Raw genomic sequence first — 18,461 nt, 5'->3', positions numbered from 1 at the left:
CATCTCTTAAACAGGTGATGCTATATTTACAGTCAGCTCGTTTGTATATAATTCTTTCTAAACAATTTTTACCTGTACCTAACTTCATTAATAATTCGAAAATGAAGCCTTAGCCAACATTTCGATAAAGGGAAAAATTCTTCCGATTAACCTCAGCAATTATTAATATCGTATTGTATATTATAATTTGTAGCTTCGATATTAATACAACAATTTTTTTATTGAAATACCTTCTTTTAATAATTATTATATTATGTATTTTATACTATTATACATTTTTTTCAATAATACTTTTTGTTTTCCAAAAAAAGATATATTTTAATTTAAATGTATGTAGATCTAGATTTTGTTTGTGTTTTGCTAACAAAGTAAAATTTGTTTATTTAATAAATAGTCCTGCGGAGTCCCGTGGGATTGAAACAAATCCCACATGTATCCCGCGGGATTGAAAATGGCGCGGGATTACAAACCCTATCTCTAACTGATCGAATCGATTTTGGCCATTCTCGCGACATCCAGCGGAGCACCGCGGTACTAATTGACTATCAGCTTCGACTTCTTGAAGCAAATGACGCCACCGATTCTTTCCATTGTTGATTGTGACGATTGTGACTTTTCAACGGATTCGTTCTGTTCAAGTTCTGTTGACCATGTTGCCCAAGATGGGTTAGTAAACAACACTATTATTATTAGACAGCGGATTTGATGCATTTGCAGTATGGAGTATAAATCATGTACGTAGCAAATAGATTTTTATCTAGCTCCATTTCCCTGCAAATGATGCATAAACATTTTATTTTGCATAAAGATCCGCTGTCTAATTATTATCTATTTATTACAGCGATGCGTTAATCGTCCTTTCCTCTTTATAGAAACACGAAACCTGTCGCAGCCGAACACCAGATCACGAAGTAACAGGGTCTCGTCTCTGTCGCAGCCGACCACCCGCAGTTCACGAAGAACCAGAGACGAGACCCTGTCGCAGCCATACCCCAGCTCAAATGAAAGTATCAAGGCATCCCCCTCATCTATGGTGTCAGGGGAAGAGAATGAACTAGCTAACATCATGATAAGGTATCTTTTCACATTGGACAGAGGAAAACAAGTGATTAACAAACCACGTATCATCAAAAATGCCCTCGGAGGACAATCAAAACTATACCATCGTGTGATTAGTAAAGCCAGAACCCTGCTGTCGAAGGTACGTATTAGTCTTTCATTCAGTTTACATTCTAATTGCTTCACTATGTAAATAAATGCATTTGTAGATCTTCGGGTACAATCTAATAGAAATAGAAGGTAATAAGTACATATTGGTAAACGAATTGGTGAATGACCTGCCTCATATTCAGCCTGTGGGAACAGATGGTAGCCAACGAGTATTGTTGTTCTTGGTCCTTACGCACATCTTTATGAGCGAGGAATCCTGTACAGAAGGTAATCGATAAAACCATTCTTCGGATCTCTCCTGTTACTTACAGTTGTGTACTTCTAAGTACGAGGTGTATTAAAAAGTAATGGGAATTTTCTAATTTTGCGGGTTGTATTAGCTTGGTTCACACCATTTTTTCTTTCTTGTGTTAGCAAACATGTCTGAAAAGTGTCTGTACATTGGTGTGGTATTCAATGTTTTCAAGGATTTCGATGTCAGCTTTCTCTTTTTTTCGTGATTTTTTGGCCAAAACCAGCACTGTAATGTTGCCCCAGCCTCCATATTCACCAGACTCCGTGTCACTTTTTTTTTGTTCCCAAAAATAAAGAGGCCCTTAAAAGGTCGCTGTTTTTCAAGCATAGATTAGATTAAAAGCACATCGCTGGAAGAGCTAAAAGCTGTTCCAAAGATCGAGTTCTAGAAGTGTTTTGGGGAATGGAAGAAGGAGATAATATTTTATCTATTTGAAGGAGATAACATTCATGTAAATGAATAAATCAACTTTTTGCCGAAAAATGAAAATTCCCATTATTCTTTGAGCACACCTCGTGTATGCGGAACCGCTTAGAAAATAGATGAAAGATTTATAAGGTATAAGGATAGCACGAATACCGACATCCTTATTTCCTTTAACTAACTTGTTGATCGTTCTAGTGTCTCTCTTGAATTTTCTAACGAGTTTGGACATCATTTCCGAAGATGGCCGGATTCACAATTATTTTGGTAACGTCAAGCATGTTGTGACCGAGGTAAGGAAGAATGAATATTATCAGAAATCTTTTGGTAACTAAAAGAATGCTTGTTCTTCAGGTATTTGTCGCCCAAAAGTATCTCAACAAAATAGAGGATAAGAACGACTCGTCGAAAATCGAGTATAAATGGGGAGGCCGCGCGGAACACGAATTTACCCGTCGCGCAGCCTTGGAATTTGTATCCGAGGTAAGAATGCAGTTACACTTTCGCCGAAGCGGTATTTCGATGGAACTATAGCACCCTTTGTCCTTAGGTCTACAATGGACGTGATATAAAAAATTGGCCATTGCAATATAAGACAATGTTATCGCGAGAAAAGTCGAATTAATCCTGCTAAAACAAAGGACAACAAGAGCGTTCCAAACTGTGAGCGTACAACTGTGAGAATAATATAATATTTGCTACCTTAGAATTAAAACAAAGGACAACGAGAGAGTTCCAAAGACTATTGTTTATCAATCGGAAGTATCGTACAACTGTGAGAATAATATTATATTTGTTACCTTAGAATTAAACTTGTTTCTCTTTTTCCTTTTGTCTGAACGACCCTGAGAGCAGCCGTAAAACTGCGGAGCGAGATTAAAGTTCGTGCGCGGTCTTCGAGTTCAACATTGGGGTCAGAGGAATCTGAAACGTGTCCTATTGGCCTAGTTTTAACCGAATCTAATTGGATTCATATTTTCTTCCGGCGTTACGTCGTACGATTCGACGATCCGTGTAAAACCAATGGCAAGCGGAAACGAACGAAACGATAAAGGAGGATAATTTCATGAATGGCGTGGTTGGAGCTTTCCCGCCGTGTTCCAAATTGTTTAATTCGATCGTTATTTGCCTCCGTTGCCGCGAATTTACAAGGGAACATCTCCAAGTTGAAAAGTCAGACAATTGTAATACTTTCTGTTTCAATCGCTTGAACAGAAGAAGGATCTCGAGAGTATCGCGATTAGGCTGCGGATTTTTAAAAATTGCTGTACCAATTACTAAACATTTAATTTTATATTCGTGCAAAGAACAAAATTAATATAGAATGGAATTATTCTAGGTCGAAAGAAACGTTTAATTTTCGAGTTGAAAAAGCTCCAAGTGCAAAGGGTTAACATTTTTCACAGAAATTCTTATTTTAACCTAGCTTCGGTAGCTTGCGATTAACGCGGACAATGTTTGTTTTGCCCGAGAATCGGCAATCTAACGACGATTCCGTGAATTACCGGCTTAGGGATGTTCCCTTGGGAGAGCCCGTGCGGAACGACTGGAGCTGGATCTCTTACCCTGTTTTCGAGAAACGCGAAGATGTTGGTTGCTGGAGTATTTCCGGCGATAGTAGGCTAGCGATTTGAAGCCAGCTCTAGGACGAGAGGGTGCTCTCTTGTGAAAAGGTGGGACAGATCGGGCGGCGAGGAGCCGCGGTACAGACGAATCCGTAAAAGATCGTGAAGACGTTAAACAAGGGATACGTGATTCGAGAGGGTAAGTAAGAGAGCTGCGTGGAGGCATGGCGGATGGAGATTGCGCAGGGGCGGAGAACGGCGGGAGACAGGAGAAAGACGGGGAGAGACCCGGCGCATGTATACGTATATACGCTTCTAACGCTATACATATATCGGCCGTTGAGCCAGCAATGCGGGAAATGTGTGTCAGGCCGGGCTGGCTTGGAGCGCGAGTCTACGGTGGTGGTCAGTGTTCGGCGGTGTTCCAGTCGGGTCCGGTGGATAGGTGGTTGCGCTGCGTGGGTGGCGCGCGCGGTTCGTAGTGTCGCAGTACCGCGCGCACCTTTTCACCATCATACTCTCGCTTTCTTTTTTTCTACGATAGCGATCGTTTTGTCACGGGCCATCGACTTCGCGTACACTCGTAGCATTTGATATTCCTGTTCCTCCCGGTGGTTTGTTGCTACCGGGACGACCTAGGGGACCATTCGGACGCGTTCTCCGCGCGTCTCGTTCACGAGAAGGGTCGCGGACACCGAGCACGCAAACAACGGGACCAAGTCGAGGCAACACGAGTTGATTGTCTACGATCGAAGAAAAAGGAGTCGTCTCGAGGCTGCCAGACGCGAGGCGTGGACCTTCGACAGGACCTTCCATCGCGCGGGCGAACGATACCATGCGCCCTACGTACTCGTTCGGGGTTTGCCGCGAAATACACGGAGAAAGCCAGAAAGACTGGGACTGGGTACGGTGAACGTTTCTCTCTCAGAAGTGCATTCTTCCCGACGAGTCTGTCGTTCCCGAGATCGAACGAACGAGACACCGAGCAAAAGGAAAAACGCTCGCGAACGGATCTCGCGTGTATCGACACGGACACGTTCGATGCTCTCTCGCTAGGGTCGAGAACATTTCCGGATCCAGTGGCACGATCAAGATCGAATCATGTTCAATCTATATCAGAACTTGAACAAACGGGACGAGGACCACAAGGAATCGGACGTTACCGGACATGACAGGTTCTGGCAGGAACGTCCTCGGACGCGGCGGAAACGTCGCGCCGTTAACCGAAGAACTCAAAGTGCCATCGAGCTCGACTCCGAGGCCATGGTGTCGGCCCGCGGAACGCTCCGCCGTGGAAGAAGCGCGAGCATCGAGGACGAGGACAGCGACGAAGAGAAAGGCTATCAGCTGACCAATAAAATCGACAATCTAGCCAAGATACTGTTCAGCCGCGTGTCCGCCGCGCGAGGCTGTAAAGAACCGGACGTCAGGTAATTCGTCCGACTCCGACAAACAACATCCACGGGGATTCACGTAATCAATCGAGTATCCTTTGAAACGGAGTAGCTCTTCTCAAAATGCACCGTACGACTCGAATTATTATTATACGGCAAGAAAGTAATCAGCAAAAAGATGGCAAAAGATCATCGAACAAACTGGAAAATATTTTATTGATTAGAGTTCATTGCCAGAATAGAAAAATTAGATTTTACATCACCTTAAAATACCGAAAATACTTTCTTGCCAACCCAATATTTTGCGAAACTAGAATTTTCTCACAATTTCTAATTCTTCTAGCTTCTCGAAACCACTCGGGTCGTTTGGTTCTTCCTAAAAAGAGTTGTTACGATTTGAAGGGTGCTCGATCGATTAAGCGAGTCACCGTATATGCTAGATCAACGAGGATGATCGACGTCGCGGTGCCGTCACCGAATTATTGTTGCCGCGAAAAAGAGGCCTGTATAATCGACGCTACCACGGAGACGTGTACCCATTCACAGATATTATTCGAGTCAACGATAACAATCCTTTTGACAATCCAATTGGAAATTTCTCTTTGTATCGTTCAGCGATTGCGCGTAGTATTTGAATTTTCTGACGATTGAAATTCCCGCTCGCGTAGGACACGTTCCGTTCGACCGGGTTCGTTTACAAACCCGATCGAGTCGCGATCGATCCGAGGATCGTGTAGTCAGTATTGGTAGTACAATGGATACCGATGATTGTTCAACGTCCGCGCGTCGCTGTGCGGAGACTTTGGATCGTCACAGGAATTTTTCGCAGAGCTGTCGCTTTCGAAAAAAACGAATACCTCCGAGAAGACGACGTTCGCTCGGGTGACGATTTCTATGTATTATCTAGCTGTCGTCGATCAACTATGTTTCCCGATTCCGAATAAATCGACAACACTCGATCGTCATCAGAGTCTCCGAAATTGAAACCATCGTCGATTTTTTTCCGCGTTTCTCGCATTGTATTTCTTCCGTCGCGATTCCTTACGTTTCAGTTCCACAAACAGTGGAAACATCGACGACAGCAATATGAATTTACATTTGCATCGGTGATCTTATTGGATGAAACCCTTGGTTGCACTCGCAGAGACGGATGGCTGCTCGCTGGCAACCCAAACGAGACCGATCCAGTTTGTAATCGCTGGTTCGATAATCTAATCCGTTATTGGCATCGTTCTAGAAATCATTCACCCGATCGAGAAATTCCTCTCGAACGCTGCGCCGCTCTTACGAACGATTCGGGCGCGCTGGTCAGGTATTTTTTGTTTTATTTGATTTTCCTTCGATCGTCGAACGATCGGCAAAATTTCTTCGAACGGACGAGATAAGACGTGGTAAATGGAAAACAATTGCGAGTCGGGAAAGAAAAATCTGATCGAAACGAATTTAACCGAGGCAGAAACGGAAGACACAGCTACACGGCATTGGGCCACGGACCGTCGGTGTGCGAGGATGCCACCGAGTACATGGAAATGGAGAAAAGATCTCGAGATCGTGCTTTATCAATTTGCCAGGCTTATATCCGAAGAACGCCGCGCTATAGTCTCGTCAAGCAGCTGAATAATCTCGGTAAGCTCTCGAGCCCTCCGCTCAATCTCCACCCCCGTTTCACCACCTCCTCCTCTTCCTCCTCGTTCAACTATACCCCCGTTGCTCTCTCCCGTCTCTTGACGGTTTCTCCGGCGCGTACCAACATCATCTTTCGATAGACAAACTTCCATAAATTTGTTGCTCGTTCGTTCGTTTTTCGCGGGATGTTTCAGGCTCGAGGGTGAACAAACACTGGTTCTCGGTGAGGGACACTTCCCTAAAGACCGATCGACTGATCACCTTGGCGCCGTTGAGCAGCAATTGCTCGTTGATCGTTTCCTCACTGACGAAAAACATTTTAAGCGACTTGTTTTTGGCGTTACAGCATCCGTACATATGCCCTATATTCGACATCGATTTTCTCGAATATGAACGCGAGAATTACGTGATCGTGGTTCAGCCTATCAGTCAGGGTAGCCTGAAGGACTTGATTTACGGGGTGAGTATACGGAGGAGGAGACGAAAACGAAAGGAGACGCGAGAGAGAGAGTGACATGGTTGCTGGTTGCTCGGCAGATCGAAAGAACCGGCTGGAACGAGGATTGGGGCCAAAAGTACGCGGCCCGCGGCAAAGGACTGCCCCTGCCTCAGATCCAACAAATGGGCCGACAAGTGTTGGAAGCGCTGATCTTTCTGAAGAAAAGGGAATTCCCAATGGTAACGCATTTACACTCGGGCAACGTGCTCGTTCAAAACGGTGTGGCACGGCTCGCCGGCCTCGAGAACACGCTCCTCGGATTCACCAGCCGTATACATCCGGTAATCGCTTCGCGAATCTCGCCGAATACTCCCATCGACATCGTATCCTTCGGTAAGATTGCGATCTTGACTTTGTACTTTATCAAACTTTACTCCTCACGCTACATTCTATCTACTTGCAGGTCATATGCTATTCGAAATGTGCGCTGGTTACGAATTACGAACGTTTAAACCGAATTCCATGCATCTCTCGGATCTTGAAATGTATCCACAAGTACAAATCTCTCTATCTCTCTCTTTCTCGCCTCTTTTTCGGTTCTCTTTTCGTTTCTCCATTTCTCAGGGGTTGAAAACAGTTATGATATGGATTCCGCTTCTTGAAACAGTTACGACAACCGAAAAATATTATAACTGTTATGACTCATTTATATTTATTACCCAAGATCATCGAAATGTCAATGCTTCACGAGATATTATTCGTCGTCTCCCTGCCCATTCGGATCATAAATTTAAAGTAACAAAATATGAAAGAATACCTTGTATCCATTTTTATACATAAGAATATTAATCCTGGGTTGTACAGGGTGTCTCAGCTGAAGGAGACCACCTAAATATCTCCTTTATTTTTAATGGCACAAAAAAAATATTTATGACATAATTTAAATGGTATCGAAGGAGGAATGTCATAGAAGAACCATTTTTATTTGTCCGGCTATAACGTCCTTTACAGGTATATATCGCCTAATCCGTTGGAGGAACGATGAGGTTCGGTAACATTTTATAATACAGGATTAATATTCTTATAACAAAGGATATAAGGTATTTTTTCATATTTTGCAACTTCAAATTTATGATCCGAATGGGCAGGGAGACGATGACGTCGTACGGGCCTAGCGACGAATGTCCCTTTAAATTTCGTTTGCTCGAACACGCACAGGATTATGTTTTGTCTCATCGACACGGTCGGGTGGATTGTAGTAGTAGGCGTTTGTCTATACGTATAACTCCACACAATCAAACCTTGCAAAAAACAAACGTATAAATAACGGATGTGCGATGTAATCTAGCGTAATGCGATTCGTTCAACAGCTTATACCTTGATAACTATCTGTTTGCGACATGTGGCTTCTTTCAAACTTTTTCTCTTCTGGATGAGTGGAAGGTGTTGATGTACAGAAGCAACTTTACCGACAATTTTCTTTGTTGTAAACAGTTTTGCGGCAAGTTTCTCTTACAAATGTCCACCGATCCAGTGGTGTAGATTCACCCCTAGAACGGATGACCATTACTTTCTATACACCCTGTACTTTTCTACAAGAATTATACAAACTCTCGATATATAAATTGTAGGAACTAATGCCATGTTTATACTCTGACAATAAAATGTCAAATTTCTCGTGAAGTATTGACATTTCGATGACCTTGGGTTAGTACTTTTATTCGAGTTGCAGTAAAAAATAAAGTGAAATTGCACCTGGCGGGTGCATCGGTGCATCCACATAAAAAATAAGGTCATAGGTCATAGGTAGTTAGGACTTATTATGATATATGAGTTTTTCCTCTATCATTTTTTTCTATTTTTATAAAGGAGCTATAACTAGCAACAAACAGTTATTTTCAGAACCGTTTCAACCCCTGCTACTTCTACTTTGTACCCTCAGCTTTTACTTTTCATTAATTTTTCCGTTTGTTCCGTTATTTTCTTGGGTTCGTGGTTATTGTAGAGTTCGTTCGCGTAGATTTCGTTGCGAGAATAAGCAGCAATGTTCAGTTTCACCACGGACCCGAGAAAATCTGCGGGCTTTGGACGACGATCGTAAAAAGATTGACGAGAACGTTCCCTTGTACAGGTGACCGAACTGCTGAAGTACATATTCGGCGAGCCGACTAGTCGCCGTAGAAGTATCGAGGAGCTTCTTGTTCACGATTTGTTCAGAAACATCGATCTCCGCGAAATGCGCAGCGCTCCCGTCACGGTAAGTGTAGAATCCTTCTGTTCTAAATCGAATACAATTCACAATGCGTTCGGAAGCATACCAAATATAAAAGAATGGAACACAGGCACGCTCCGATTCACGTGACTTTCTCGTTCTGCCGCAGATATTTCGACCAACGTTAACACCATCGATTGCGAACTTGCTCGATGGCATTAAGCGACAAAACGTGACTAAGAGGTAACGAATGGCTATGTTGAAATCGATCCGTTTCTACCTATTTTTCAAACAAAAGAAAACGAACCGAAAAAAAAGTATACAAATTTTGCTAAAACGTTCATTTTGCATGCACAACAGACAGCGATCGCGGTCTATAAGTGACGTGTATTTAACACGCAGATTTTGGTAATGACCACCCCAGGATCCTATAACTAATCGACGCTAATCGAGCCTCGCGGCCATTTTTTCACCGTTTCAATTCACGCTCCCATTCTTTTCCGATTTGCAGAGTTTCGAGCTTGGACGTGGTCGACGTCGACGCTTTGTCTCTGCACAGACCGGAGACGGTCTGCGAACACTCGCTGCTCGACGAAATCTACAACGAACTATCGAACACGGCTGTGTAATTTTGTGGGAACAAAGATCATTCCGACCCTAAATAGAACGCGTATCGTCGCTCTGTCCTTTGAGGATCTTGTACTCGTATCTCGCTGTACCAAGTGCCAAAAAGCGTTCGAAAATCTTTACGATACGAGCTAACGGCGATAATATTATACATACACATATACATATATATATATATATACATATATTTAGTAAAAGAAATATAAAAGAGAAAAAAGAAGAAGAGGAGAAATTATGAAACCGTATAGAGGAGGAACAAAATAAAGAAAAGTCATAATACGTACGGTCGATTTTATTATCCAAAGTATTAAAACACACCCAAGACATCCGTATCGATGAGAAGAATAGGGAAACGGTGATTACTTTACAAGCACATCGAAGACTCGACACCTTTTCCATCGAGTTTCTACCACGTGTATCTACTGTATTTGTTTTTTTTACTTCGATAGTTTGATTGGCCGGTGTCGGGTAGGGAAACGATTCGGCGATAAGATGTGATTCGAGGGTGGGATGGAAGAGGGAAACGATGCGGAGACACGAACGAAACAGGAAGAACCTCGAATATAGCCCCCGGTAGCGGAAACTCTGTACGTTCTCGGTTTGTACGGAAAAATCAGGAAAACAATAACGTTTCGCTGGATACAGATCGAGTTGTCGAACAATTTACGTTTCGGCATGCGGTGTAATTGCGCGTCCGTGGATAATACTCGAATCGCGAAATTCGAACGAAAGAGGAGAACACACGGAATATCAACAGACAGACGGGTCTTTCGCTCTTACTTTGTACTCTCACCCTATAAAGAGAAATCGAAAGAGGGACTTATCGCCCAGCGCATTCGGCTTAGAGCTACATATACAAATGGTGGAGAAATTGAACGAACCGGCTGGCGAATCAAAGAGAAAATAAAAGCGAAAACGAAAGAAAACGAGACATAGACGCAGTGGATGCTCGACGTTTGTTCGATCTATATCTTTTAGAATCGCGACTGACGCGCGAACGGGCCTTAAGATCGGTAGTAAAAATAGACATTATTGCTTCTTGATGTTCTTTTCGTTTTAACGTACAAACTCGTGTGTTAACGTCTCTCTTATACTAGTTCGAATGATCAATTTCATGCGCGCGCGCGCGCGCATATCCATAGAAAATTTCAATATCAAATAATTTAATTGATTATTTCTCACAGTTTATGAAGCACCAGCTTCGAGTTCGCTCGCTGGCGTGTCCGGCTCTTCGTCGTTGTAGATGTTTTCCGCCATTTGCCATACCTGCATTATGTTATCCTCTGACACTGAACATATCACCCACGGTTCGTTCGGATTCCACGAGAAATCGCTGATTTTCGCGGTGTGGCCACCGTGTATGAACTGTATGGTAAGAAACAAACGAACGTGAACGAATGCAAAACGAAGAGACATGCTTTAGCATAAAACGAATCGAACGTATGTGTACCAGTAACTCGGGTGGGCCGTCCTCGGCATCCTCGCTGGACTGCTCTTCGCCGATTTTACTCAAATCCCATACGTGTAGACGCCTATCTGTGCCGCTACTAGCTAATATCGTCTCGTTGTGCGGCGACCACTGGACTTGGAAGATCTCATCCTTGTGAGACTCGAAGGAATGTAACTTCAGCTTGAGATTCCTCAGATCCCAGAGCGCTACGGTCTTGTCAGCGCTGCCGGTCGCAAGGATGAATTCCGAGTACGGATTAAAACTTAAACAATTCACTTCGGCAGTGTGAGCGTCAACCGTGTGACTCGGTTTGCTCGTGTTGTTACACCTATTAACAGAGAACACAGTCTTAATGATCTGTTGCAATATAATATATGTGCTGTGGAGTTCTTTTTCACAATTCGTGAACTTTGAGCGCGGATATCTCGAAAAGTATGCGTCCTAGCGGTAAGACCATTCTATACAAAATTAAAGCTGACAATATGTGCCATAAGATTGATTCTATTCACTTTTTCGCTATCTCGCATAGTTTCCGAGATATCCGTGCTCAAAGTTTATCTAATTGTGTTGTAGAGATCTTATTCACAATTCGTGAAATTTGAGCGCGGATATCCCGAAAACATTTATTGAATATTATTCGATGATGTAATTTCCATTATTTGTAACAACTTGTGTTTTTCATTTACAAGGAAAATTACCTGCTTATTTAAAATACGACAGAACTTTCCCTCCAATCTAACATTATGTAATCCCATAAGTTGTTACCTTGTATCCCATATCATTAACTTTTGGTCGTCTGCGACCGAACCGAACAGGGACTCGTGCAGTAAGTGCCAAGCTACATCCTCCACTACAGCGGTGTGTCCTGTGAATATGGTTTTCGCGTCGATAACACGGTTTTCTTTCGGCGGCGCGTTAATGTCCCATAAACAGATCGTATGATCGTCGGACGCGCTCAGCAAATATCCATTCAGATTCGGATTCCACGACAGGCCGTAACCTTCTTTCTGATGTCCTCTCAATCTGTTAACGAATAACAACGAAAATTATCGTATAGCACTGGATCTACCTCTTTCTCTTAAAATCCTACAGTATTTGATGAAAAATAGATCGCCGTTTACCTCAGGTCAGGCTGACATTCGCCATTCGGGTCTGGTTTACTAGGATGTTTAGTGTAATCGAACACGAGAACATCACTGGATGGGGTTTTAGTCGCTATAACGCAAGGATTCTGTGGCATGTACCGTGCTCTGTTCACCTCTCCTTCGTGGTTTATCTTTATTTCAATTTCTATTTTCCCACTGACCGATCCAAATCCACCGAACTCCCCTTTCTCGTTATCGTAATGAGACGCGTCGAATTGAGCATCTTCATTTGGCAATTGAACACTAGCAATGAGCAAATGATTCTGTTCGTCTGAAGTATGTGTACCCAGAATAAGGCGGTGTACCGAGTAATCTTTCCCTTCTGGCCTAGTAACGTCGGGCAACCATTGCGCGGTCAACGATGGCCACTCAAGAGCATGTGTCATGACAAGATCGTACAAAAAGGGAGTATTTTTCTTCCATATTTTGTATTCCTCGTTGATAACTCTTTCTTCCACGGCATCGTCGAACGTCTCTGCAACCGAACAATACGTATAATGAAACACATTGAAGCGAGTTTGGTTAGACAACCGGGAAATTAATTTTCACGCCACTATAAAAAATATTTGACAAGGTAATTATTCAGACATGCCATGAAACAACTAGCACCGGGGAACAGACTGAAATTCAACCGATAAAAATGTTACATTCTTTCCGGTGATATAACCTGCCGGCGAATCAACGAGAACTTCTCTCTGAAACCATTTAAACTGAAAGTGAAGAAGCAATTTTTCTCTATGTTCACGATTTCGATGAAACGTCGCGAAGAAATCGGACAATTTTCCGAAATCAATGGCACTTTCTGACAAAGATAAATCCGTAAGAAGTTTCGCGAGAGGCAATCTTGTTTACCATAATATGGAAAGCGTCCTTTGAACGAACGTTCAGTAGTTATAAATATACGAACAATCGGAAAGCTCAATAGAGATACTAAAGAACGTATTTGATTCTTACCGCCGTCTTTATCTCCCATCCTTGCGCTTCGTTAAATCTTTACAGTACTACGTGAAATACTGACAAATCCCTTAACCCGCCAAAAAGCCGCGAAGCCCAGCCGGATTTCATCAAAAATGCAAGCTTACTTGCTAGAATGCCTTAAATGCGCATGCCGCGTTTTCATCGTGCAATCGCTCGCGCGACGCGCCAACTATATATATATAATATATAGCATGCAAACATTTTGCGATACGTACCTAAAGCACGTTTAAATACACTCTTAGATCATATATATAGACCCGGCAGGTATATATTGTAGGCAGGTATTGGATATGGATAAGACATATACTTGGCTCCATATAAGAAGGTACTTACTAGCACTGCGCATAATGATTCTAACGGAACTCGTTCATTGGCTAATTCCCTACTCGTACTCCGCCGATCACGCGACCATTGGCAGACGCATAACAACATGCGCGAAACAAGTACCTTCTTATATGGAGCCAGAATTAGTGTTCCAAGATAACGGAGTATCTGGTGCCCACAAGTCACGTCGCAAGATAATTCAAAATTGGTGGATAGCGATGTATACAAGTATATTTATGCACGACAGAACCGCGATACAAATATATCTTTTCATATTGTTCTTATATACTGTTCTTTCTTTTAAATAAAGTATTGTAAGTTGTGAGGAAATAAATACAGATTTCATATTATCTACATCTACATTAAAATTTAACTTTTTCCAAATTATAATTGAGAAAATGAGTTAGCATAATAAGAGTAAAGTAAAAATGAACGAGTAATAAAATCAAATATATATTACAGTTACAGTTTTCATGAGTATTTATACAGAATGAGATACGGCGACGATTCTCCTTTCCCCTCTAGGTACACATAGTTTTGTGGTACTGCGACTTCTCAACAGACTATAGCACTTTGCCCACATCCGTCATCTGGTAGATGAAGTAATCTAGGAACGCTTGGAACACACTTGTAACTTTGATCTACATAAGGTCTATATAAGCTATGCTGAGATATTTCGCGGCGATTTTAGCATCAGTAAAGTAAAATTCACGATAAAATAGGGTACCTTGATCACCCAGTGAAATTTTTAAAAATTTGTATGATTTGATTGTGAAAAATGAATGAAATAATGTGTATTTGCGCATGCGCAAGAAAAATTGGCGAAGAAATCTGGGTCTAAGATTGCACTCCACCTTTCGTTTCATGCATATATGTATTGTCACAGCGTACAATAGTAGACTGTGGTATTGCGCATCTAAATGTTTGTGCACTCGATTCCGTGCATGTTAGCTAAATTACTTTGAATTTGTTTAAACCGTGGTTTTCTATTGTATTTAGGTAACAGATGTAAAAATCAAACCTGTAAACGTCAAATATATTCAAGTTATTATACACGACGTTCGCGTAACACAAACGCTTTCTTCATTGAATTGAAGTGCCTAAAAACCCATCAAACACAGAGCTATAGAAAACAGAAAATCGAACGATATTAATTAAACATGATCGATGACATTTATTTTACATTATCGATAGAATAAAGCTGAATTATCCCCGGCAACGTATGAGATTGACATGATAACAAACCTAGTCTTCTGTATTCTAAAGGTAACTTAACGTTTCTCCGAATCATTTATTACGATCACTATTTTAAATGTAATAATTGGCAACTGCATTGTTATCATCCAGAGAAATGTATAAATTTTAACCTCTAACAACACGTTCGCCGACAGAAATATACCGAGAAACATGGATGACATCAACGCAAAACGAAACGCGAGAAGGAAGCGAATTTTAGAAAATTCAGAAAAGCGTTTGTTGAAAATTACTGGCTCCAGTGGCGATACCAAATCAGAAGGTAAACAATAGTTTCATTCCTGTGAATCATTAGTGTCGTTTTCAAATCAATGTTCTTGCTCTTGTGGAAAACACGAACGTCTCTAATTATAAGGAATTAACTTATTGAAAATTTTTAAATTTTTTGGTAAGATACATCTAGTCAAACTTCATCAATATGTAGAGAAATACAAGATGAGAAACCACAACAAAGTATAAATGGTACAATATCAGGTAATTAATTTATATATCAATTGTAACTTTATATATGGTTGAACGATTGTACTTATTATTTTTGTTGTACATTATAGAAAAATACTATGATGGAATTAAGGATACAAACATTTCCGAGCCATACAATGTTTGTAACAATATGTTCATCCCTCCAAAAGATAAATATAACAATACTAGAACAGAAACTGAAGAAGTTGATAGCACTTTTACACCAACAAGAATCTCACGACCATTATTGCCAATGAATCGTTTAAATTATATATTGATAGCTTTGATTGTGAATATACTGCTAGCATTAGAACTGGACTATTTATTTGGAAAGGTAATCGTTCATCTTTGTAGCGAAAATTAAATATAGCATTATAATAAAAGTTAAATAATACCCTTGTGATTCAATGTTTCAGACTGTTGTCGCACCGTACCTTCCAGTGATGCTGGTTCGTTTATACAACTGTATAAGCACACAAGCAACGCACGATGGTAGCCTCTTGTATACCGCTTTAATCTTATGCAATGTTAAACCCAAAGTAACTCGACGACTTAAAACATTCGCGACTGTATTTTACATGGTAATCGAGGATCTGGCTCTCTACGTTTTCAGTTTTACCGCGATATATTATACTTTCTTCCACTGCTTGTATAAAACTGATACTGAAACTGTTTTAAATGTATAACTGTATCGACCATATGTAAACAAACGCTTATTGAGAAAAGTTTTGTAAAAGTTTTATAGAAAATAAAAATACATGTCGTACATCGAATTGTGCTGGTGACTCGTGAGAACGAATTGTACCAATATAAAATGTTCATTTCAAAACTCGATAATTTGATACTTTAGTATGGATTTTAATATTAAATCAATTATACATCATTCAAAGGAACCAATTTGAATCGTGTCAAATTTTAGCTCTTTTGTTGCTCTTTGGTCTTTTGTGGGCGACTACGTCTTATAATATCTGGATGACCTAAATTTACCATATTTTGTTCCCACTTGACAAGTTCTTCCTTATAGTCCACCATTAGCTTCGATGCCTGACCAAAATAATGTTCTTTTTGTTCAGTTGGCAATGTCTTCCATATTTTTGTCGCATCACATACCCAGTCCTAATCAAATATTTGAAAATATATGATTCGTACAGGTACACTGAGATTAATAATTAAATAGTGTAAAAATGCATTTTTGCACATAAATTTACTGTACCTTGAGCTTGTCACGTGGTTGTTCAATTTTCCTCTTTGATTCCAAAAATAGTAGGAATGCATTCTGTGGTCTTTTTGGCTTCTGGAACAAGTCCATTTTCTGCAAATACATTTACTTTTTAGTGATCGAAGAATCACAAAAGACTACTTCCTAAAGAATCAGACATGTATCAACATATTTATTACCTGTTTAATGTTCGTCGCAACTGCTTTGTCTTTAGCTTTCTTTTTCTGTTTTTCCAGAAACTCTTTCTGTTTGTCGGTTAATGATTCCTGATATTCTTTTAAGTTTTGCAAATATTGTTTGTAATTCTGACTGTATTGATTTTTGAAACCGTCTTTAACAGTCTGATCCATGTTGTTCCATTCTTTGGACGCTTTGTGTATTATTTCTGTTACTTTTATATCAGGGTTTGCTTCTATTAACTTTGGCCTAATAGTTTGTAAATATAACAGAAAAGTGGGTTGTGGTCTTTTTGGTTTTGGTGGAATCTCAATTTTTTCCGGTTGCGTTGTTGTATTTTGTCGGATGTTCTGGGAGATTTTCAATAAACAGCTTCTAAAATCATAAAAAGGAAAACAATATGTGAAGCCCTTCGTTAACATTTAAATAACAAATCAAGGCTTAAGTTATTAAAAAAATCGAGTAACATGAAACTCATCTAAGGGCATTTTCCTATAACTTAAAGAATTGTTTTTCATGAAAAAACGTTGGTTCACATAACTGTGTGATAGAGAACGATACCTTCTGCTTAAAAAACTTCTTGAATCGGCAGATAGTATATATCTTCCGAATCCTGCCATTGTAAATAAAGTACTTCTTAACCAATGTTATCGCTTCGGTCGTGTTGCTTTGTATACACAATCTATATATCTTGTTTATAGTACACGTGCACGTATCCGCATTCTTACTGAAAAGTTGAAAAGTTATTTGTTGCGCAAAATTATTAAATTATGTACAGAATTATTAATCGAATATGTACAATGTACAATCATACACGTTAAAAACTGATCATGAAATATATATAGAAAAAATTTCGGCCTGCGTGCACTTCCTTTTGGACCATTTGGACTTCCTTCCCTGCAGCCCAAAATGCTGTGCCTGTATGGAGAAGATAAAAAATGAATAATCAGTATTAGAAAAGAAGGAGAAATAATTATTCAAAAATTAACACATTTTATTATTATTTACAATTCTTATATCATAGAAACGTTTGCATTATTATAATATTATACTTTGTAATAGTGTGAATGATTCTTGCCGTTTTTGTCATAAGACACAATCCACAGTCCGGCAAGAACCATTTGTTGCGTTCAGATGTGCACACAGCGCGCTTGTGGCAAAATGTCGTACTTCGGTTAAGATGTCCCTTTATAGATCCGGCTTCGGATAATAAGCCGTGTTCCAAGATTACTTCATCTACCAGATGACGGATGTGGGCAAAGTGCTATAGTCTGTTGAGAAGTCGCAGTACCACAAAACTATGTGTACCTAGAGGGGAAAGGAGAATCGTCGCCGTATCTCATTCTGTATAAATACTCATGAAAACTGTAACTGTAATATATATTTGATTTTATTACTCGTTCATTTTTACTTTACTCTTATTATGCTAACTCATTTTCTCAATTATAATTTGAAAAAAGTTAAATTTTAATGTAAATGTTGATAATATGAAATCTGTATTTATTTTCTCACAACTTACAATACTTTATTTAAAAGAAAGAACAGTATATAAGAACAATATGAAAAGATATATTTGTATCGTGGTTCTGTCGTGCATAAGTATACTTGTATACCTTTCCTTTTATATCGCTATCCACCCATTTTGACTTGTGGGCACCAGATACTCCGTTATCATCCGTTATCTTGGAACACTACGTCCAA

At 40.3% G+C, this 18,461-nt stretch overlaps 5 protein-coding genes across 9 annotated transcripts; 3 read left to right on the top strand and 2 right to left on the bottom strand.

The window, feature by feature from the left end:
- Positions 1 to 508: 508 nt before the first annotated feature.
- LOC143214974 (non-structural maintenance of chromosomes element 3 homolog) lies at positions 509 to 2,701 on the top strand. 2 transcript variants are annotated; one of them, XM_076436661.1, is made up of 6 exons: positions 509 to 666; positions 873 to 1,201; positions 1,269 to 1,437; positions 2,087 to 2,181; positions 2,243 to 2,371; positions 2,439 to 2,701. In XM_076436661.1, exons 1-6 carry the CDS (start codon positions 651 to 653, stop codon positions 2,511 to 2,513), a joined length of 813 nt encoding a protein of 270 aa, XP_076292776.1. In that variant the 5' UTR covers positions 509 to 650; the 3' UTR covers positions 2,514 to 2,701. The 2 variants fall into 2 exon arrangements, with proteins under 2 accessions (XP_076292776.1, XP_076292854.1); XM_076436739.1 differs by having other exon boundaries at positions 577 to 734.
- Positions 2,702 to 3,437: 736 nt separating this feature from the next.
- Positions 3,438 to 10,030, top strand: Slob (Slowpoke binding protein). Of its 2 annotated transcripts, none has more exons than XM_076433263.1 (8): positions 3,438 to 4,883; positions 6,304 to 6,473; positions 6,668 to 6,933; positions 7,011 to 7,305; positions 7,376 to 7,467; positions 9,044 to 9,169; positions 9,294 to 9,367; positions 9,636 to 10,030. In XM_076433263.1, exons 1-8 carry the CDS (start codon positions 4,555 to 4,557, stop codon positions 9,751 to 9,753), a joined length of 1,470 nt encoding a protein of 489 aa, XP_076289378.1. In that variant the 5' UTR covers positions 3,438 to 4,554; the 3' UTR covers positions 9,754 to 10,030. The 2 variants fall into 2 exon arrangements, with proteins under 2 accessions (XP_076289378.1, XP_076289463.1); XM_076433348.1 differs by lacking the exon at positions 9,636 to 10,030 and adding an exon at positions 9,485 to 9,551.
- Caf1-55 (chromatin assembly factor 1 p55 subunit) lies at positions 10,026 to 13,462 on the bottom strand. Its single transcript, XM_076434130.1, has 5 exons — positions 13,301 to 13,462; positions 12,323 to 12,821; positions 11,967 to 12,224; positions 11,202 to 11,529; positions 10,026 to 11,116 (listed from the first exon to the last, which is right to left on the bottom strand). Exons 1-5 carry the CDS (start codon positions 13,317 to 13,319, stop codon positions 10,937 to 10,939), a joined length of 1,284 nt encoding a protein of 427 aa, XP_076290245.1. The 5' UTR covers positions 13,320 to 13,462; the 3' UTR covers positions 10,026 to 10,936.
- Positions 13,463 to 14,516: 1,054 nt separating this feature from the next.
- Positions 14,517 to 16,137, top strand: LOC143208037 (uncharacterized). 2 transcript variants are annotated; one of them, XM_076422077.1, is made up of 5 exons: positions 14,517 to 14,914; positions 15,040 to 15,164; positions 15,296 to 15,376; positions 15,454 to 15,698; positions 15,781 to 16,137. In XM_076422077.1, exons 2-5 carry the CDS (start codon positions 15,056 to 15,058, stop codon positions 16,048 to 16,050), a joined length of 705 nt encoding a protein of 234 aa, XP_076278192.1. In that variant the 5' UTR covers positions 14,517 to 14,914; positions 15,040 to 15,055; the 3' UTR covers positions 16,051 to 16,137. The 2 variants fall into 2 exon arrangements, with proteins under 2 accessions (XP_076278192.1, XP_076278181.1); XM_076422066.1 differs by having other exon boundaries at positions 14,996 to 15,164.
- Positions 16,138 to 16,201: 64 nt separating this feature from the next.
- Positions 16,202 to 17,786, bottom strand: Tfam (mitochondrial transcription factor A). 2 transcript variants are annotated; one of them, XM_076422048.1, is made up of 6 exons: positions 17,769 to 17,786; positions 17,560 to 17,678; positions 17,322 to 17,487; positions 16,763 to 17,135; positions 16,578 to 16,676; positions 16,202 to 16,480 (listed from the first exon to the last, which is right to left on the bottom strand). In XM_076422048.1, the coding sequence occupies exons 3-6, from the start codon at positions 17,378 to 17,380 to the stop codon at positions 16,280 to 16,282; spliced, it is 732 nt and encodes a 243-aa protein (XP_076278163.1). In that variant the 5' UTR covers positions 17,381 to 17,487; positions 17,560 to 17,678; positions 17,769 to 17,786; the 3' UTR covers positions 16,202 to 16,279. The 2 variants fall into 2 exon arrangements, with proteins under 2 accessions (XP_076278163.1, XP_076278168.1); XM_076422053.1 differs by having other exon boundaries at positions 17,575 to 17,678.
- Positions 17,787 to 18,461: the final 675 nt, after the last annotated feature.

Source organism: Lasioglossum baleicum, chromosome 1, assembly GCF_051020765.1.
Source record: "Lasioglossum baleicum chromosome 1, iyLasBale1, whole genome shotgun sequence".
Lineage (NCBI taxonomy): Eukaryota > Metazoa > Arthropoda > Insecta > Hymenoptera > Halictidae > Lasioglossum > Lasioglossum baleicum.
The sequence above is the reverse complement of the archived record's forward strand: the minus strand, read 5'-3'. Positions and strand labels throughout refer to the sequence as shown.